Source organism: Oculina patagonica, chromosome 7 (genome assembly GCF_052425735.1).
Source record: "Oculina patagonica isolate OP01 chromosome 7, crgOcupat, whole genome shotgun sequence".
In the NCBI taxonomy this organism is placed as follows: Eukaryota; Metazoa; Cnidaria; class Anthozoa; order Scleractinia; family Oculinidae; genus Oculina; species Oculina patagonica.
The window spans coordinates 19,999,791-20,021,946 of NC_135764.1; the positions used below are offsets into that span (position 1 = coordinate 19,999,791).

The window sequence follows — 22,156 nt, forward strand, 5'->3', positions numbered from 1 at the left end:
GGTGTTTGAGTAGCCAATCAGTGCGTGCCAAAAACGCTATCCACTGTTTGAGTATATACTAATAACAGCTACTAAAAAGGTAGATAGAAAGAAGGTGGTTAGAAGTTTGAAAAACAGATTTGTTAGATTTAAATCTTATGAGAATGTTTTTGTAATTTGTGTGCTAGAAAATGTAAAACGTTATTTAATTTTTTGGGAGAAAATACTCTTGTTGACAGTATATTAAATAGTTACAAATTATTTTGTAATAAAATGTGAATCTAAAAAATGTTAATCATCTGTAAGCTAAATCATCTATTACCTTGTCTTTTGTGGTAGCAAGTCTTTGTTCCAAAAGCTCAAGCTTTTCTTTTAAAACTTTGTGCTCTGCAGAATTAATAAATTTTCAGATACTCAAACATTAACATCCATTTGGTGTGAGAATTATCAGGGCTTAAGACTTATAGTAGCCAACTAGCTAGAGACTAGTAAAAATCTGGCTTTAGCTGCCAGGTTTAGCATTCCTACTGGCCACTTTGACAAGCAAAAAACAGTCTCAGAAGTCAACAGTTCTTTATAGAAATAAATCAAGATGTCTGACTTGTGAAAATCTGTCATTTCTATGGTCAGTAGACATGTAAGTTAAAATGTAAGCCTTGAGCCCTGATTATGCATTGGTATTAGTCCACAGGCATCAGTTGAATGAGGTAAACAGGTTTATGAGAGAAAAGATCTTGGAAAACTGTAAGCTTCAAGTGCATGTCCAAAGACAGCTTGGTTTAAGTTTGACTTATTATGTAACAAGACTTGTCAGCTCATATAGAAACTCTTCCATGTATTTCAACCTGTAGCTTGGACTACATGATTGTGTGCTTCTGCTGGGACAATATTTTCCAGGTTCATAAGTTTCCAGATTAATATTTGTATTCAGATTAATCATTTACATCGCAAGATTAATCTGAAGACAGATTCATGTACCACACTGCAGAATGACCAGGCACTTGGTTTCTGAGTTGGGTTTGCGATGTTTCATGTGACTGTTTTAATGATGAAACAAACCCAGAAAAAAAATTGTCTTGGATTTTTACCACAAGTTTGTAACCTTCTTATCTAGTGTAAAATTTGCCTGTAATAGGACAGACTGCTGTATAAAATGTTATCTTACTGATGCAGAGAGTTTCAGCTAATTCACCAATGTCTGTTTCCAGCTCCTCAATCGTCTGTTTGTCTCTTTTGCTTTCATTCCTTGCATTTACTTGATCTTCTAAAACGAAAACATAATGAAAGCTCCAGATGGGAAAATGTTTTACTCATGATCACAGCAAGATTTGGATTTGACTATCACATAACATGTCTGTGAAAATCCATTGCCACTCTTACAATTTCGATGACTACTGTACAGTGCAGGGTAGATGATTGAAAACATTAAAAAACCACTGTAAGAAAGATATTATTCAGTCAGTGACACAAGCTACTTTGAAAAAATTCTGAGTTCTCCCAACAGGAGTCAAACCTATGACCTTCCACACACCGGTCAGACACTCTACCACTGAGCTAAATAAATAATATCTTTCTCACTGTCTTTCTCCATTAGCTTTAAAATATACCACCTTTTATTCCCATTGAAAAACTCATTTTGGGGTGTAAACAATGGCTAACTCAGATCCAAATAATTTTTTATAAACCAAGGGTGTGTTCCATTGGGATGAAGCAGATCAGGATCAGTGATACAAGATCAGTTTGATTAAGGTGCATCAAGGGAACTGATGAATCCGCTCTGGAAGAGGGGAACAGGGGTGGGAGCCCAGAGAAAAGGGGTGGCAAGTGGGATTCCTAAGGTGGTGGGAATCGGGAGAAAAAGAGTAAAATTTTGCAACATTTTGTTATATTTAGCAATGGATATGGGATAAAGAGGAGAGAACTAATACGGAAAGGGGCGGGAGGTGGGATTAAAAGGTATGGGAGGCAGGAGGCAGGAGCAAAAGGTATGGAAGCCGGGAGGTTCAGACCTCGCTGTCCCCCTCCACGCTCTGGGCAAGGATTTGTCAGTCCCTTTGATGCACCATGATCCGTGTAATCGTGGATTATTAATCCTGTGCTGGATCATCCCAAAGGAACACACCCAAAGTTTTTGCATTTTAAGATTAGTTATCCTACCAGTCAGTTCCATGTTGTCGGTTGAAGACCAGTTTTCTTTTGCCATACTTTCCAGGAAACGAGATTGTGTTTGCAACCTTATCAACATTGTCTTAAGACTTGCAAGATGATTCTGTATAACAATGATAAAACAAGATCAGTTTACCAAATCCTGAATTATTTCACTTAACATGTTACTAAGATCTTATTATTTTAAATTGCTAATAACGCATCATTTATATTCGAGAAATGAACACAGCTCATTAGTAAATATGAAACAGCTAATCACAGGTTGAGGTACAGCCTAGTATTTTTGTCAAAGCGATATAATAGTAAAGATCTTTTACCTTGTGCTTCTGGAGCTGTAGTTGATGATTTACATCCACACCATTGCAGATCTCAAGAGATTTGACTTTTTTGTTGTGATTTGAAATATCTTGAAAAATCCTGAAAACAGCAGACAAAACGATCGAGCCATGAATCGAGCACAAGATATATGGTAAGAAATGTTACAGTACTAAACTTTACAAAGGTATGGGATCATATGTAAAAGCCGACCTAAATAAAATATATTTCATGTACCTTTCAATGTCTTCAAGTTGAGACGCCATTTTTTTTTCGTTCAAAACTGACCGCCAAAATAAGTGAGACCGCACTTTGTTCGGCCAGCGGGTTGAATCGTCACCAGTCTTTTTCAACTTCCTCCGGATTTCCCTTGGAGCGTTCTTTCCTGTTTCCAACGAGATCATTGGTCTCATGATTTGTGTGATATGATCTGATCAAAGGTTCTTTTTGGTCCAGAATTATTATGATGAGCTCGTTCGTTAGCCAGGGATCTGATGCAGAATCGTTAATCCGTCACCCTGCCTCTAACAGCAGTGATACTGTTGTACTTTCCTCTGGGACATTCCGTACCTTCTCGCCATCTCGCCGGCTGTTCTGTCTGCTCGCTGCCTTCGATTTTCTAGCCACTTTATTTATTTGGATTTTGTACGCGCATGTAAGTATCTCTCTTTTATCCAACCTGTTAAAGGTAAAGTAAACAGTGTTCCGTTATGAGATCCTACCAACTTAGTATCATAATTCACGCACAAAGTTGTACTTCAGTAAAAGCTGTTAAAAGATAAAAATAGCTCAGCTTCAGTTATGCAGATCGATTCGTGTAATCCCGCGTTGTATTGCGGAAATTAAATTACCTTGGGTGATTTATAACACTTCCAGTAGTGTGATATCATCTAAGTTTAAGCATTGCACGTTACAAACATTTATCTTTCTTTTATATAATTTCTGACATTTATTATTCTCCTTCTCCTGGACAGCTGGTTGATGATCACATGATCAACGTTATTAGGGTGGGGGTGGGGGTAGGGGCAGCTTTTTCCCATGTTATCCTCTTTTTGAGAGTTATACAAGCATGTAGAAGAAATATGTTTTTATGTTAATCTGAAAAGATGTAAGAGGAGCTTCTCAGCTGCTGCTGTCTTGAATTCTGCATTCTGCAAAATCTTTGCTTCATTGGCCTTTCTTGAACTGAAGCTTGTTTTCCTTTGATACTCTTCCTACTTTCCATGGAACATAGTTTCTTCTCTTTGGTTCTGGGTATAGCACCGAAAGTGCCCTTCCCCACTCCCTCTGTGGTTGTTGACCCACTGTCCAGCCAAGGTAGTCAGGAAATGCTTCTTTAATTAATTTGAAACTCCAAACCCTCAGCTTGGTTTTGAGTTTGGAGTTAACATCTCCTAAACCTGATGCCACCAGTTAATGAGATGGAGAGGGGAGGTTACGTCTAAAAACATTGTTCCTGCCTTGTTGAAAAATATTGTGCACTGTACCCCAGCTATTATAAACCTGAGACTAAATCCATAACGATATGGTGGCACCCAGTGGATAGATCATGCAAGCCAGACAGGCAGTCCTCAGTTCCTTTCATATTGATGTGCTATAATAATTATTAGTATATACCACACAAGTGAATAGTGATTTTCGCCCGTGCTGATTGGTTAACTCATCTGGGTAAGGCCCTTTAACCCTTTCACTCCTAAACGCGCATTCAGGCGCTATTTGGAGGTGCAGTCATTGATTCACTTGTGACGTTATTAATTAGCATGTCAGTGGAATTTCATGATAAGAATCTGATAGAGCTTGAATCGACCTTTCTACAGGAATGTTCATTTTGAATATCAGTTGCATTCTGACAGAGCTAATCAAAGAAAAACAAAATCCATTTTTGGTGCAAAATCGTTGTTAAACAGGCCAGTACATACACCTGTAATTGGTCAAGGTCCCCTTTTCAGGGTTTTCCATTGATAATGTCAAAACTTTTTGGGCCAAAAGATAGGATATGAAGAGTAGAAAGTAACGAGAATTTGGACTTTTTTTTTTTTTTTTTTTTTTTTGCCCCAAAAAAAATTTGGAACGGTTCAGCAAAAAAAAAAAAAAAAAAAAAAAGTCCAAATTTTGGCTTATGCGCATGCACCAAAGTAAAATATTGTACATTTTTACACAGAATCTTTATGAAAATGTTGCTGAAGTGTAAAAAAGTGCTTCTTTAGCAAAGTTGAGGTAAATTCCAGACCATAGCACCAAAATTTCAGTTTAGTGGCTAAAAAAAAGCTTTTTTTGAGGAAAATTTGGGGGTCAAAGGGTTAAATATCGTTCCTGAAGAAACGATGACCAAAAAAATCACCGAAAATTTATTCTTCGTCCCATCCTCACGAAACTTTGCAGAATGCGAGACAAGAGAATTACCCAGTCCCCTCGCAAATTTGAGCTAATGTACTTGAATGTGGCCTACACGACGTATTTCACAATTCGGTCAAAAATCAATTCAAAATGGCGTCAAACGCAAAGCTTTCGTCAATTGCGGTTGTCAGGGCAGAGAGAGCTTTTGAGTTTGTTTTTAGAGAAAGAAGGCAGTAATAATGGGATGCCTATTGATCTTGATCGTCAACTGCGAAATACGAACGATGAATCGATCGAAATCGAGGTAAGAGTTGTGTACTTAGTACGAACCGTACGAGGGCACATGGTCTGAAATGCAATGAAATGTTATTTATATTGGCTTTCTGCGTACGAAACCTTGCTTGTTGCTTAGAATGGATGTCTGAATTTATCTCTGAGTATAAGGAGATCGTAATATTTTGAGGAAAAGGGTTTTTAGGACAACAGAAGTAACAAAATATTCGAAATTCTGTGACACTACTTGACCTAAATATTTATGCTAATTTATGCAAATTAGGTTAAAAATTTGCTTAGATAAATTGTAATAAATTCTATATTTCATTCTTTTTCAGCCAGAATTGCTGGATATGTTGCCAAAATAACAAGGAACATTTCTGCGTTTAACTTTTTCTTATAACCCTAAACATTTGTGAAACTTGTTGCTTTTTGTACAAAATTTTTGACCAATTTATGGTAATTTAAGGTAATTAAATTAATATATTCAAACATATTATGGTTTGTTTCGGACAAAAACATTTTTTCCTGAAAGCCTGTTTCATAACCTTTCAAGAGAGGTATGTCTTTCTTCTCAGTTGTAAATATCTCCTGAGAAAATAAATAAAAACCAAGTGTGGTCAATTTTGACTGTTTTTTGGCCTAACCCAGATGAGTTAACTCGGAGGTGATTAGCAAAGTACTATTCACCTCGAGCAGCTAAAGAGAAACAAACTGCCCTCGCGCGTTGCTTTGTTTACCGAAAGTGATGTTTTAGTCTGCTAGTTATTCAACTTGTGTGGTATATACTAATGAGATCTACCTGAAAACACCAAAATATATTTTTCTTTAAAATGGCTAATTTTGGGGTACACTGTTACCTTAAATGAAATAAAATCTTAATGCAAAGAAACAAAGCTTGCAAACACAATTGATTAAGTCTCATGTGCTTTTTGCTATGTAGATTCATAAATAATTACATATTAATTTTGGCAACTAAAATTTTCCATTTTATTGGTGACTTTACCTAAAAAAAAGTTGGTGGCCAAATGGCCACTAAAGAAAAAAAGTTAATTTGAAGGGTTGGGTACCCATTTATACACCTGGGTGGAGATTAGAGACACTACAGAGAGTGAAGTGTCTTGCCCAAGAACACAACACATTGCCCCGGCCAGGGTTTGAACCCGGATCACTTGATCCGGTGTCCTGCATGCTAACCATTAGGCCACTGCCCCTCCTTCAATACTTGCCTGATGATAAGGACTGATCCTGAAACCCCCTCCTCCCCCTCCCTGTGAGGCTGGGATGCAAAGGTTGACCTCTGTAACAAGAGCAGATAGGGGATTTTGATGTTGGTGCAGACAGACAGACAGACAGACAGACAGACAGACAGATTGACAGATAGATTGACAGACTACAGAAAAACAGCCAATCTAGCAGTCAGGTAGACATACAGATAGGCATAAAACAGACAGGTAAACATTTTCAACATTGAAATGGCAATAGCTTATTAAATTAGTCTTTAAAGTTAAAAATAATGCTGACAACATTGGAGCTGAAATCAGGGTTAAATAATAAATATCTCCTTTGCCAACTGATTGAAGAATTTTTTTTATTATCATTTTGATCAACTTCTAGGCTTTTAGTGAAAAAGGATTTAAAGAGGCACTTAAAAATGAAGTTGTTGACTACAAATTTAAAACATCCTTGTTTGATATTGTGGTAAGTACTTTTTAATTTACCAATATCGTAAGTTACTTAGTATTACAAAACATTTAATGTGTGGTTCCATAAAATATCTATACCTCCCCTTGTAAAAATTTTACCGCGATCGCGCCGCGATTTGTTGTCATCGCGACGCGATCATGCGTGACGCGATTGTAAATGAACGCGAACGCGCCGCGATAGTTGCGATCGGGAAGTGTTCCCGGCGACAACTCACTTCTCGATCACCGGGAGAAAGTCAATATGCTTTGAAACTCTCACAAATCATGCTGTGGTCGTAACGCAAATCATGACTTGTATTGATGAAATAAACTTTAAGTACTAATCAAAGTAGTTATAAAACTAGTTTGATTTAAAATGTCGAAAAACATTTTATTACGTGACGGTGAGCCGTGAGGACGTGATTCCCACGAGAAAAGTTTTATTTAGTTTTAGTCTAGACGAACTGGCACGACAAAGCGGCGCGTGATAATGAGTAAAGATAAATTAAAAGATAAGAATTTTTATTTCTTAACAGTCCGTTTTTTAATCTTTTCAAACACTTTGTTTCTTTCTTTTCTTATCTTTGAGGAACCTTAATACCTTTGAGCAATCCAATGACAAATTTCTGTCGGCCATTTTCTTCAAATGCAAATACAATCAGGAATTCGCTGCAATTGCGTTTTTTGCATTGAAAAATCCTCTATATGGCATTTAATTTAATTGTGGCTCCGAAGAGGCTGTCAGAAGAAATTTTATTTCGAGAAAGTTGGTATGTTTTCTCTTCACAATCAGGACTGGAAAAATGTGTTCTTTTTTAGCTGCTTCTGTTAATAACAAGAGTTTAGAAGCGACCTAACTTGAGGGAAAAGCGTCTCTGTGAAAACTGCTAGAATTTGTTTTGTTAATTCGAGCGACAGCTTGTTTATAATTTCAACAGCTAGCGCTTCGTCGCTTCGTCATGGACTCTGTTGACTGAACTACAGCTAAACTGTGAATATAAAAAAATGCAAAACTCGAACAGTGGAAAGAGGAAAACATTTTGACGGTAAGGACCATTCAATGCAAAGTTGTACCTGTTGATGCTTGGGACTTAAATGTTGTATTATTTAAAAAAGCTTCGAGGAAAAGAAAGCGCATCTTCGACGGTTCGGCTTCTTCGCAGATGCAAGAGATAGTTCGCTCGTTTGGTAGATCACATCATTGCATCTTCTTTCGCTTGAGCACGAGTAAAAGGTTAGTTGCCGTTATGTATGTGTTGTTCACATTTTACCGAAGAACTGTTCACTTATTTGCTTGTAAACTAAAGACTCAATCACGCTCTCCGGCTTTGCGAAATTTAATTGTGCTCGGCAGCGAAACTGGCCGTCTTTTTCTGTAAGCTTCTGTAAATAAATGATGTTGTTTCGATACAGTCTGTGTGTTTGTTTTGTCGGTATGCAAAACGCCAAGATAATATTGTTTTTAAATTTATAGATTTAGGCGCGATTCAAGCCAAATCGCGGCGCGATTCCCGACCCATCGCGCCGCGATGCGAGAATCGTGGCGGCCAAAAACGCGGCGCGATCCAAGCTCAATCGCGGCGCGATCATCGCGGTGGCCAAAAACGCGCCGCGATTCGCGCCGCGAATCGCGGTGCGTTTGCGGTGCGATCGCGGTAAAATTTTTACAAGGGTCCCCATTGGAAGGGATTTTTTAAAAGAACCCCCCACCCCTCTGGAAATTCCAGTTAAATTTCATACATTTCTTTAAAATTTTTGGTCTTTGAAACCTCCCCCCCCCCCCCCAGGAAATTTCCAATTCCTTCTGTGGGGGGAGTATGGATATTTTTTGGAACTACACAATGAGCTTAAATCCCCAAAAACTCTTTTTAAAATCTAACTGTCAAAAAAAAGAAAACTCCGCAAATATTTGTGACCCCAAAAATAAAATTTAAGTCCTTGGGTACATGAGGAAATCACCCAAATTCAATCTTTTGGTTTCTAAGAAGATGATGGTAAACCTTTTTCTGGCTGAAATTGATAAAGTGAATAAAGGGCCAGAGAGAGAGAGAGAGATAGAGAGGGGGGGGGGGGGTGCTCCCATGTAAAATTGGCAGGAATGCTTGTCAGGAATTTTGAAAATAAGAGCAATCTGGGCATGCCCCAAGCTTTTTTGACCCCTGAAAGATAGTAGAAATTATACCAGTATTAACAATAGGATTTTCATTTGAAAGATTGGTGTTCTGCTCAGAACACCCTTAGTGAGTCGAAAAATCCTAAATTATTTTACACCCCTAAGTTAGACGATGAACGTCCTGGCCCCATATGGGAGTCATTCACTCCACCGGGATAAAGAGATAAGGAGGTAAAAATGAAAAGACAAAGGAAGAAAAAACTCAATATTTTGGCTTAGCAGTGAATGTCTGATGAATTGATTGTTTCAATATGAAACACTGCTAAACAAATTAACATTATAATACTAATTTTTTAATCAAGTGGCCTGTCAGACTGGTCCTCGGTTTCTGTAGTGCAAAGAGACTAGAGGAGTATTTCTACTCCCACTTGGGTGCAGAGGTTCTAGTCCTTTGCTTAAATTTTAATCGATGAAACTCCCATTGAAAAATTTACTGTTTTTTTCTTCAAGTTGTTGGCGTTATGGCGGATGATAATTCTTCTTCTTGCATATGCTCTTTTTCTCAGCCGGAAATGGTATGCTGTAGCGGTGAGTATAGTAGCAAGTATATTATTGTTTATAATAATTTCTAGAGGTGAATATATGTATCAGGCAGTAAAGAATACTAATGAATGATAATTTATCACTTTACCAGCGACTGTTTGTATCTTTTTGTAGGCTACAACTGCTATTACCACTGGCTTCCTTCTCGTTAAAGTTGTATTGACGTCATTTCAAGTAAGTTTCTTATAAATTAAAATAATTTCATATTTAGTTTGTAAATATGGGCTGAGCATGTAAGATATAAACAACCTACATTGTTCCCAGTATGAGATCTAGGGAGGATGTGAACCTCAGGGAACCCAGCTAGCCTCTTCTTTTCTTAAAAAAAGCATGAAAAGACACAGTCATCCCTGTACCTCCCTCTTTTCAGAGCAATCATGGATCTGCCTGTCTTCTTGAAAACCTTCAAGTGTCTGAGTTAGTGGTTTATTCTCTTGTCTTTTCTGACTAGTAGGGTATCGCCTGTACTTTGGAGATGCAATGTTCCAACCCACTATACTTATGGGTCCAGTCTATGCATATCAATTAAACAACAACAACAACAGACTGAGTTTTTTTTTTTTTTACAAAAAATGTGTTTTGACCTACATGTATCAGCTCCCTTGTAAAAATTTTACCATGATCGCGGCGCGAACGCGCCGTGATTCGCGGCGCGTTTTTGGGCCGCGATTTGGCTTGGATCGCGCCACGATCGCGCCTTAATCTTTAAATTTTAAAACAATTATCTTGGTGTTTTGCATACCGACAAAACAAACACACTGGCTCTGTATCAAAACAACATCATTTATTTACAGAAGGTTACAGAAAAAGACGGCCAGTTTTGCTGTCAAGCACATTTTTTTTCGCAATCAATGGTCACAAGCCGGAGATCGTGAGCCTTTAGTTTACAAGCAAATAAGTGAACTGTTCTTCTCTAAAATGTCACGAAGGGAACAACACATACATAACGGCAACTAACCTTTTCCTCGTGCTCAAGCGAAGGAAGATGCAATGATGTGATCTACCAAACGAGCGAACTATCTCTTCGTCATGCATCTGCGAAGAAGCCGAACCGTCGAAGATGCGCTTTTCCCCGAAGCTTTTTTAAATAATACAACAGTTATAAAGTCCCAAGCATCAACAAGTACAACTTCGCATTGAATGGTCCTTACCGTCAAAATGTTTATCTCTTTCCACTGTTCGAGTTTTGCAGTTTTTTAAAAATCACAGTTTAGCTGTACAATTAAGTCCGTGACGAATCCCACAAGATAGCGCTGTCGAAATTAACAAGCTGTTGCTCGAATTAACAAACAAATTCTAGCAGTTCCCACAGAGACGCTTTTCCCTAAAGTTAAGTCGCTTCTAAACTCATGTTATTGACAGAAGCAGTTAAAAAAGAACACATTTTTCCAGTCCTGATTGTGAAGAGAAAGCATTCCAACTATAAACTAAAAATAATTTTTTTTTTCTGCTCGGGATGGCGTGTACAATGGCCCACGTGACCTAACTCAGCCAATCGTAACGCTCAGTTCACGACAACTTGCGGGAAAAGGGGGGAATAATCTGAGGACATCGTCGATGTGTGTGGTCTACGGGAAGGTAAATATAATTAAAACTCTAAAAAAAGCTCATAGATTTACTTTTTTACCCGTTTTTATTATGTAAATAGCTAGCCATGTATATAGTCTTTTTTTTATCATATAAATAGATTTACTTTTTTTTTACCCGTTTTTATTATGTAAATAGCTTCTTTTTTAACTTATTTTAACTTTAAATTATTAATAGTTGTATAATGATAGGTTAAAGTTTTTTAAAGTTTTTTCTTAGTCAGGTGTCCACAATTAGTAGAGGGGACTTTTCCCCTCAGCTAAACACTTTAGACACGTTAATAAAGTCATTCATTCATTCATTCATTCATTCCGCGACAGCCTCTTCGGAACCACGATTAAATTAAATGCCATCTGAAGGATTTTTCAATGCGAAAAAACGCAATTGCAGCGAATTCCTGATTGTATTTGCATTTGAAGAAAATGGCCGACAGAAATTTGTCATTGGATCGCTCAAAGGTATTAAGGTTCCTTAAAGATAAGAAAAGAAAGAAGCAAAGTGTTTGAAAAGATTAAAAACGGACTGTAAAGAAATAAAAATTCTTATCTTTTAATTTATCTTTACTCATTATCACGCGCCGCTTTGTCGCGCCAGTTCGTCTAGACTAAAACTAAATAAAACTTTTCTCGTGGGAATCATGTCCTCACGGCTCACCGTCACGTATTAAAATGTTTTTCGACATTTTAAATTAAACTAGTTTTATTACTACTTTGATTAGTACTTTAAGTTTATTTCATCAATACAGTCATGATTTGCGTTACGACCACAGCATGATTTGTGAGATTTTCAAAGCATAATGACTTTCTCCCGGTGATCGAGAAGTGAGTTCTCGCCGGGAACACTTCCCGAGATTTATTCCAGCCCCCGAAATCACGGTGCGGTAGTAATCAATCGCGCCGCGATCGAACTCATCGCGCCGCGATCGCGACTGTCGCGGCGCGTTCGCGCTCACTTACAATCGCGGTGCGATCGCGGTAAAATTTTTACAAGGGCTAGCCTACATCTCACACCTCTTCTGAGTGTGAACAATATATGTAAGCCAAATCAATCAATCAAAATCTGAGCAGGGAGGTGGGGTGACTGTGACTTTTCTTCCTTAAAACAAAGGAGAGGTTAGCTGAGGTCCCTGGGGTTCATCCCTGCCATGTCCCAATTTTCATACTGCGAAACAATGTAGGTTGTTTTAATCTTACATACTCACTCCATCTTTACAAGCAAGCCAGCGAGCCATGTGAGTCATAAATCCCTTATCTCAGCATGCATCATAGTAGATGAGCGCAAGCTTCCCAAACTAACAGTAGGCTAACTGAGTGCTTTTGGGCTAACCAATGTGTTATTTAGGCTTTGAACTGGAATGGCTCGCATGAATTGCATGACTCATGAGGCATGTGAGCCATGCAAGCCAGAAATCCCATATCCCAATACAAAGGCTAACCAAGAGCTACCTAAACTACCTGCTGGGCCCAGTTGTTCAAAGAGTGGATAAAACTATATATGCATCCACCAGATAAATCGCTATCCAGTGGATAAGTGCTGATAAAACAATCTACGCTATCACTGGATAGTGATTGATCCACCCTTTGAACAACCAGGGCCAGTAGGCTAACTGGAGTGCTTTTTAGGCTAACCAATGTATTATTTAGGCTAACTGGAATGGATCGCATGCCTCACTAACTCGCACTTAGTCAAGACCCCCACTTCTTAATTACTTTGCTATTTGACCTGACACCCATAATATTTGTCTGATAACGATTCACTCAAGGGCCCATTAACAACAACAGTGATTTTTTGTTTTCATGTCCAGTCTCCTGGTAATGCACCTCTGTATTACCTTCTGGTGCTGTCGTCACTAATTTTGTCGTGGGTTGAATCCTGGGTACTTGATGTTAAGGTAGGATTACTTACCCTGTCGAATCACAAGTTTGAAATATTTGTATAATTATTTATATAGATAATTTTTTTAAGGTTTATGCTGTAAACTTGTCCATTGTTGTACTGTGTACTGTGTCTAATTGCAAGATTGAAAGTTATACGTGCCAACTTTTCCTTGGTCAAAGGTGTGAGATTTTTATCCTGAGAGTGCCAGGATTTCCGAAGACAACACGACCATGTCTGAAGATTTCCAAAGACGTCCAAAGTATTCCGAATTCGAAGACGTTCTGAACATATCCTGGTTCAAGTTCCAGGATGTGTTTTGCAAAACACGACCTTGTTTCCAATGCACTTCTTGCCAAAACTTGTTTAAGATTTCGGGGAAAGTACTTTCCTTTACTGCATTTTATACGGAGTTTTTGTTTCTTGCATTGGTTTGCATTTACACATTTTTTTTGGAAAGTGTGTCAGTTATGATTGTAATAACTCACATTTTTCATCTAGGTGTGAGAAATTGGTTCGTAAACATATGAGTTGGTATGAGATCGAAGTTTTCAACTCACAGGTGTGAGACTCACGCCTAAGGCATGAGAGTTGGCATGTATAGAGAGTGCTGAAACCAAAAAGGGAAAAAAATGTAAGGATCCAGCTACATTGTATAAAACCATAAAAAAAAAAATTTCAGTTTGTAGGTAGACATGTGATGGCTTTTGTTAAGCTGGTTTGACTGATATTTTTCCTTTGAGGCAGTTTTTGCAAAACTGAGACTATTTGACACAATAAAATTGTCTTCAATTATTAAAGGTTGCAATTGTGATATTGGATACTGCTGTATGTACATAGTGGTTTAACTGATTTAATACTAATTGTATTTTTCTTACTACACACAGGTAATTCCTACTGAAATTAAAGCAGAACAGCGAGGCATACAAGGTACGAATTATCTTCTTCAAGTATCAAGCCAAATGATATAATTATTGTGTCTGATGGATGTCTACTCTGGGTTCAGGCCAAAAGTACTCACCCAGCTGTTAGAGCTAATCCACATTTTTATCACGTGAAATGAGTATTCATTACTTCCTCTGGGTGGGATGCCAGTCTGTCACTGGTTCACCTCCCACCCCACCCCCTTATTTTGTTATGTCATGTAATCAGTTTGCTCAGAGGCAAGTGAGAGTTATTGTTTCCAAAGAACAAAACAACGCAGAATTCTTTCTGCACATGAGCCCAGATTACTTTATCTGAAGACTATAAAGCATGTACCATTGCTGCATCGTCTGTATCTGCCATTCAAAATAATTTTCACTACAAAATTAAGATATTCTGGGGAGAAATGTGTGGTTCCAGAAAATATCCATACCCTCCACAAAAGGGATTTGTCCTATGACCCCCCCCCTCCCCTACCGGAAATTCCAATTTAGCTTCATACATAATTTGCTTTAAATTTTTGGGTCTTTAAGACACCCCCTCCTCCCTGGAATTTCAAGTCCCTTCTTTGGGGGGACTGAGTATGGATATTTTCTGGAACCACACAATAAAAAAAGTGACTAAAGTTTGAATTTACTTAGAAAAATATACCTCCAATAAGAGTCAAACCCATGACCTTTCAATTGCGAGATGGATGTTCTAACCCGTGGAGCTGTGGAACACTTGTAATGAGCAAGGTCGTTTAACAAGTGACATGTGACTGGCACATGGCCCTGCTAACTGCAAGGCTCTATGGTGTCAAAGCGAGCCTTGCAGTTAGCAGGCCGTCTTTTACTTAGAGCCATGGGTCTCCCATTATTACACAGTGCATTGTGATTGGATTGAGGGTACAGCGGGTATCTGGAAGTACATTTTCGACTCCTCCCATTTTTGCATAACATGGCAAGAAAGTAGAAATTATAATGTATTTTAAGATCGTGCATGCCAAAAGAGGGTTGTCCAATAATCTTACATTGTAATATTGTTCTGTTATACCGGTACTGTAAGTTTTTGGTCTGTGAACTTTGCATATGTACCGGTAACATAAAGAAGAGCTTGGTCCATAAATTGCATCTCATTAAGTGGACTTCACTAACTCACTGTCTGGACTTCACTGTCTTTATATAAGAGGGGTGAATGGGTTCAATGGTCCATAACCATTTATTCTGGCCATGAACTTAACATACACAATCCTTATCAAAAAATAAAGATGATGGTCCATTAGTTTTTTTCAACAGAGGTGCTAGTTGCTAGTATAGAAATTATATTGGCAATCATATAAATAGAGGATATTACATGGTTGCGCAGAGATATGAAATTTATCTTTGAGTGTTCAAATTGATATCTCACGAGTGAGCGCAGCGAATGAGTGGGATATCGATTTGAACACGAGAAGATAAATTTCATATCTCCAAGCAGCCATGTAATATTCTGTTTATTATATAAACCTACTAATTACAATGTTTTTAAAGATTTTCCGAAGATTTCCGACCATTTTCCAAAGCTTTCCGAAGATTTGCAAAATGTTGTCCGAAGGTCGTATGAATGTTTCCGATCATTTTCCGAACTTTTCCGAAAATTTCCGAAGATTGCCGAAGATTGCCGAGGAAGATCAGAAGATGTTTCGACTTAATATCGATTTACTCAAAGAATTTTGAAAAATTGGGTAATAAGGAAATTGGTCTATAATTTACAAAAAGCCCGGGATCCTCCGTTTTGTAAACAGGGATCACTTTTTAATTAGCAATTTTCAATTTGTCCGGAAAAACACCTTTATGTAAAGAAAGGTTAATAATGCTCACCAGTGGACCACAGATAAGGTGAAAGGAATTTTTGATCACATGCAGTGGGATGTTATCATAACCGGGGGCTTTTCCCGATGAGAATTTATTGCAAATCTCTTCAAGTTTGTCTGTATTAGTAGGTCTTAGAGTGATAGGTGTGTTATTGTTGTCGGACAGGAACGAACGAAAAGAATGGTTTACCGTAGGTATAGCTTTCGCCAGATTATAATTAGGACCTAGATTGGAAAAATATTTGCAGAAACTGTCTGCGATCTCCTTGGGGTCTGTGATTGTCCTGCCTTCGGATATAAATGACGAAGGTAAAGAAGACTTAGTTTTTCGTTTGTTTATAACTTTGTTTATCAATTTCCAAGTTAATTTGAGGTCATTTTTCGCGCCTTTTAATCTATTGTCATAATATGATCGCTTTGCAGTCAGAATAATATGATTAAGTTTGTTTTTGTACGTTTTATAACACAATTTGCAGGACTCGCTAGATGATCTAATCGATTGCTTAAAAAGCCTGTTCTTTTTATAGCCAAGTGTCATCGACCACATCACTGTCGTACAAATCTAAAGCAGTTTACAATACTTTTCCAGGGTCCTAAAATTTGGAATTCTCTACCAGAATCGATCACTGGTTCGAGTAGCTTCTCTTCTTTTAAGAAAAAATGATTAAATTTCTAATAAAATGAGTCTGAAATTGGCCTAGCTGCACATTCACAGCGAAATTACAAACTTATTGCTAACCCGAGGTGGCCTCCCCCATAAGCCTTGTGGTTTCTTGGAGGTCTCCTCGCCCTATATTTTTACGTTATTTTAATTTGTATTTGTAATTCTGAAGTGGCAAATAAATAAAATGATGATGATGATGATGATACTTTGGCTCATTCAGCATTGAAACAGGGCAAACTTGTCAGAAAATGTTTCGAAATCGATATCTTCACATGTGAAAGATGTTATATCTTTCACATGACTTTTGTGAAGATATGATTTTTCTCAGCGAGAGAAATCCTGGTTATTCACACTAGTTTATATAATAAAACGTTTTGTCCTAGACGTACCATAGTGGAAGCTCATTTGAATTTGACATTTACAGTGAAATGAAAAGTAGTGTCAGTGAAATTATGTCCTCTTTAGTTTAATAATTTTACTGACTGCACATAATTTTGTGTTATGTACCTCTTGCAGAAGAAAGAAGATCATTGTTAGCTGATGAACACCGTGGGTAAGATTGGTTGCATAAAGACATAACAAAATTATTTGGTTCCCTGAACAAAGAGATGAAATGTACAGAAATTCCAGGAATACGTTCACACAGTGACACAAAATATGCAACGTTATCTGTTCTTCTTTTCTAAGAACTGCACATAAACAAAGTGAAGTAGTGGGAATTGCATTTTGTTGTTGGTCTTAGAAAGAATTATCTTCTTGATCTAATTGTTTTTATTGTTACCTTATTGCAGGCGTTTTACCCCATATTCTTTAGTTTCTGAACATAGCTTTTACACACCAGAAGGTTTGTTTTATGCTGTTAAGTGCTTTTTTTTTTAAATTAGGTGGTTGGAATACTGCCATTTGGGGTTGTATATGCATTAAAATAGCAAGGAAACTGTGATGTTTTAAAGATTTCATGCAACTTCTAAAGATTTTGATTGACCCAATCAAATCAAATTTAATCCATTGATATCAAAAAGTGGTTAAACATTGTCGACATGTTGTAAAAATTATAAATCAAAGCCTATAAGTGTCACACTTAAAGTAGGCAGTACATGTACACTGTGTAACCATTTACTTGCACAAAACTTTTATACCTCAAATTTAAAAAGGTAGTAATTTGTACAAATTCATTTCCATCCTCCCCTTCTTGCATTGGGGTATTCTTCTTTTTTTCCAGCTCTGGTGATTGGTTGGGTATCACTAAAAGAGGCAGCATTGTGTAGAGCTGATTTTGGTTATTTATTAAAGTGTTAATTGTTTAATCCTTTTCAGCTTCTGACAGTGAAATTGAAAGTGATAGAGAAGATCATGAACACTTAGCAACAAGACATTTGTCTCCAAAGGTAAAAGTTTTCAAGGGAACTGTGCCCCGGGGGGGGGGGGGCACTCCCATATATGAGCTATATAGGTATGTGCCGCTGTGAAGGGTATGGTTTTCAAGGAGTTTAGTCTGGGATAGGGTATAGAAATCAGAGAGTTTTGGTCTAGAATAGGGTATCATTTGCCAAGAAACCAATCATTGGTATGAAGAATTAAGTCCAGAATAGGAATAGAAACTCGGATGAGAAAGAGGCTTCCATAGACGTGAATAAAATCATTGTGACGTTTGTTGACAGATGGTTTTCCATTAAAAACACTGATAGTGATGCAGTTTTAAAAAGAAGCAAGTCTGGGATAGGGTAGGGATTTTCGGTAACTAGTCTTGTATAGGGTTGCAAAACCAGCTGAAGATGGTCTGGTATAGGGTAAGGGTTTCAGAGTCCCAACGGCACACCCCCACCAAAAAATATACAGGGTGCCCCCCCCCCCCCCCCCCCGGGGGAACTGTGGAACCATAACGTAGCAAATTAGTATTTCCCAAACAGTTAATTTCTTTCATAATAATAACTTTGTGTACAAATTGAGAACACAAATTATGGCATGGTAAGTATGAGTGCCCCTACCCACCCACCACCATACTACTTTAAAAGATAACATGGATTATATATATCATATGTGAGAGCTAGCTAGCCCATGAATATATTCTGATGGTATAACGGAACCTGACAAGTAATGACTCAACCCTCCTAGTTAAGAGTGTGCCCGTGAGAGAACAGGGCAGAACCAGGTAACAGGTGATACAGCTCATATCACCGATTTCGCCCAAACTTAGCATAAATGTTGGGTATGGTGAGCTATTTACTGTGACAAAACATCAGCTCAAAATATTTTATTCCCTTCAAGTTATGGCACCTTTTGCAAAAATGGCCATTTTTCACTAATTTATGCATATTTAATTAGATGACTTTGATTGACCAGTTCCACAAGAAAAAAAGACTTCTGAAAATAAAATTCACTGCACTATATTCTGTGGTTATTAGGCTTTAAGTACAATAATTCACTGCAACCGTCTGATTTAATTTCTTCTCCTCAAACGGTCTTTTGGAAGGTACACATTTCGTACTGTTGGAAAGAGCCTTTAACTAGTGCCCAATATCTCCCATGAGCAACAACTTATGCACATTATTCTTACATGGGTAATGAAATCCATCTCTAAACTTCACAAAAATGCCACAAAATGTCTGGGGACTTCAATATTTTATTAGTATTGAGGAACTAAACACACGTAACTTAACGATTTCTTGCTATTTCATCAAAATTCACCGAAACACAGAAGCCATTTATTTGCCTCAATTTGGCATAAAATCGGTACGAAATAGCTAATCAAGCATAAATCTATAGATAACAATCAAAATATTGGCGAAGAAAAGGCAGTTAGGACATTTTTCGGAGCGTGTTCAGAGCCGATATAATTCGGCAATGTTGTGATAGCAAATGTAAAAATAGCAGCGAAAGATTTTCTTCAAAAGCTCGCTCAATTCAACATTTAGGCACATCAAAGTTAAGAAACAAGAAAGTAATACTACATACATGCCACTTATCGACACACAGATGCTTTCATTTGAAGGATTTGTTCTTCCTCGCTGCACTTCGATCCTTCGATCGATCTCAATTGACATGTACTGTTGCTTTGAGGCGCGATGAACTTAGCCAATACATCGTGGTTAATTCTTCGTGAAAGGTGTAAACAGGTTGTCAATAAAGTCATTCAAAGAGCTGTTCAAAGTTCGCGGAAGGACACTTTTCTCAGCAAGTTTGCATGAAATAAATTTAACTGGAAAATAAACAGCCGCCATGTTGAATTTCTACCTTTGAGCCTGCGGTTTCAGTCAGCGGTACGGTCGTTCACTGGGCATCACGCGTCCATCACGCGTGACCACACGCGCGATCATTTGCTTTTCCTCTGCGAGTGTTCGTTGGATGCGTTTGTGATGAAAATGAGAATATTTTCAAATTGTCGTAGGGAAAACTATTTCCTCCGCTACAGCTTGACGTGTTTACCGCAATGTGATGCTGAACAAATTCTAGGGTGCTTACCATTTGTTGGAGAGAACCGGTTGGAATTGAAAGGCTTCTTTCCAAAATTAGCAAACTAACCGAAATAGATGTCGCTTACCATTTGTAGCTCATGATCAGTTTCCTGTTATTTCTTTCCGAAGGATGGGAGACTAGAACTGGGAAACCTTACAAATGGTAAGAAAATTTCTGACGTTCCGTCAATTTCCGAAGAGATTTTCCAGAAAAAATGCTGTTCCATTTGACTTTCACCGAAACAGAGTTCTTGATTTTTATGTTCAACGGTCGGCATGCACCGCAACCAAATCAAAATAATTGTTAATGTTCCAAAATGACGCTAAATGGCGGTATAAAACTGCTCCGACGTCTCGGCAATACTGCCTTTTTTGGGGTGGCACCCTGAAGAAGGCAGTATTGCCGAAACGTCGGAGCAGTTTTATACCGCCATTTAGCGTCATTTTGGAACATAAACAATTATTTTTAGCATAAAAGACGCTACACAGTTAAACAAATCAAAATGTCAACGTCTCCCAGTTACCACCCTGCGAGCAGAGCCTCTTTTAACTTCCCTACGGTTGAGATTTGGGAAGTAGAAAGAGGCTCTGCGTGAATCGTGTCATTTCTTTGAAGTCGCCGCAGCCCCAAAGTTTGGGCTGGTCAGTCCGGATTAAACCGGTTTTTGCTGCGCGGGCATTAAATTTTGGAAAAACTGATGGCCAAGACGGAGCCTACAGTACGCTCTTGAAAGCAGTAGAGCTGACGATTGCTCTCGCCATCTGCAACCGTTTGTGCGCGCGTGCAGCTTGTGGATCATTTAAGATCTCGTTTTTTCGAAAACCAAGAAGAAATGTCACGGTTTAAATAGCACATCTCTACAATAAAGTCACTAATACGACCTCAAGCGGTGCTTGACGTGTTTTTACTGAGGAAACTCATACGCTTTTCAAAGAAAAGAACTTGTAAAACAAACACTTTGTTCACAATGTCGTGTACGATCCGACACGCCGGCATTCCGCGCGCGCATGCTAAGATTAAGTGGTCCTCGCGTAAGCTAAACGCGCAAGCATCGCGTAAACCTCGCGCATGCTCAACAAAGATTTTACACGATTCTTGCAGAGCCCCTTCTTCTCAAGTATATCAGTGGAAAAAGAAGGGGCTCTGCTCGCAGGGTGCCCAGTTACTTTCCAGACATTTGCATTTTTTATTGCTTGCTCAAATTCTCCTCCCCTGGCGGAAATAGTGATTAATACCGCGCATAACGATTACATTTTTTGACCAAATTCCCCTACCCTCGGGGCATAAATGGAAAAAAATGAAGAACTCAGCAAAATTGGAGAATAACGTTTACCACGGGATAAATCACTATCCGGTGGATATATAGCGAGGTAGGTTTTGTAATCGTAGCAGGTGGTCTTTCTTGCGCAAGTGCTTTAGTTGGGGGAGCGTCTGTGCTGAACTGAACAAAGTATTCACGTACGAAATGCCTTTAGCGACGCAGTCTATATGGCGCAGCAAATATATACATATATCTATAAAGGTGTGAATGTAGAGAGAGAAAGCAACAAAAAATAAAACGGGTTTCCCTCGCGTTGACCTCGAAGAAGGCAGAAGACTACCTGTGCTGGTTGAAACATTAGCTAATAAGTTTTGCCGTCTTGCGTAGTCCTAGTCTTGCAATAAATTTGTTTAGTGTTAATGCGGGGTTTAAGCTCTTTACAAAAGTCTGCATTCGCGTCTTTGTAACTCACATAGCCACTTAAATTGAGTCGGTGATGAAGAAAATTATCATTTGAAGCCGCAATTCGTCACTTGCAATGTGGGCATTCAGGAGGAAAAATTTGTCCCCATAGAAGCCCTTTTCTAAAACAAAACTGCAGTAATGACGTTTATCGGTAAATGGACAGATGGAGAACTTTGTGGGATCCCGAAAAAGAGAGTGGGTACAAATTCAGTCTCCTAGCTGCCAAGGTGTAATATAATATAGACGATTTGAACAGAAGGAATAGATGTACACAGGCCAGGCGGACAACCTGACCGCCATTTCTTCGAATGTCCATATTCACCCCCTCCCCCACCTCCCAAAAAGAAAGAAACAACAAAATAACAATAAACATACTAGTTTTAACCTGATATAAGATGGAAAAAACTTGCTCTGATTATTTAATGGTTTCCGACATTTCAGAGCTCAATTTCAGAGCATCAAAACCGATTGCATCGCATACATTACACTGCATCCAGTGTATTTCTCATCAACTATTTATCAAAAAAATTCAATGGAGAAGTTAAAAAAAATTCTCACTTTTACAAGAAACGCACACTACTTATAAGGCTAAGATCAAGCCCCGGTTGTTCAGAGGATA

General features: G+C 38.2%; 2 protein-coding genes across 2 annotated transcripts in view; one reads left to right on the plus strand and one right to left on the minus strand.

Annotated features, from left to right (window-relative positions):
- Positions 1–2,842, minus strand: part of LOC144661106 (uncharacterized) — a 16,032-nt gene extending 13,190 nt beyond the window's left edge. The window contains exons 1-5 of the mRNA XM_078521812.1: positions 2,698–2,842; positions 2,463–2,562; positions 2,137–2,248; positions 1,145–1,243; positions 302–366 (exon numbers count right to left, since the gene is read on the minus strand). Coding sequence (XP_078377938.1) covers positions 302–366; positions 1,145–1,243; positions 2,137–2,248; positions 2,463–2,562; positions 2,698–2,726 — 405 coding nt within the window. The 5' untranslated portion in view covers positions 2,727–2,842. The remainder of the gene's footprint in view (positions 1–301; positions 367–1,144; positions 1,244–2,136; positions 2,249–2,462; positions 2,563–2,697) is intronic.
- LOC144661108 (stAR-related lipid transfer protein 3-like) overlaps positions 2,811–22,156 on the plus strand; it is a 27,533-nt gene continuing 8,187 nt past the window's right edge. The window contains exons 1-9 of the mRNA XM_078521814.1: positions 2,811–3,115; positions 6,688–6,771; positions 9,379–9,456; positions 9,586–9,645; positions 12,863–12,949; positions 13,821–13,863; positions 16,872–16,908; positions 17,147–17,199; positions 17,673–17,743. Coding sequence (XP_078377940.1) covers positions 2,924–3,115; positions 6,688–6,771; positions 9,379–9,456; positions 9,586–9,645; positions 12,863–12,949; positions 13,821–13,863; positions 16,872–16,908; positions 17,147–17,199; positions 17,673–17,743 — 705 coding nt within the window. The 5' untranslated portion in view covers positions 2,811–2,923. The remainder of the gene's footprint in view (positions 3,116–6,687; positions 6,772–9,378; positions 9,457–9,585; positions 9,646–12,862; positions 12,950–13,820; positions 13,864–16,871; positions 16,909–17,146; positions 17,200–17,672; positions 17,744–22,156) is intronic.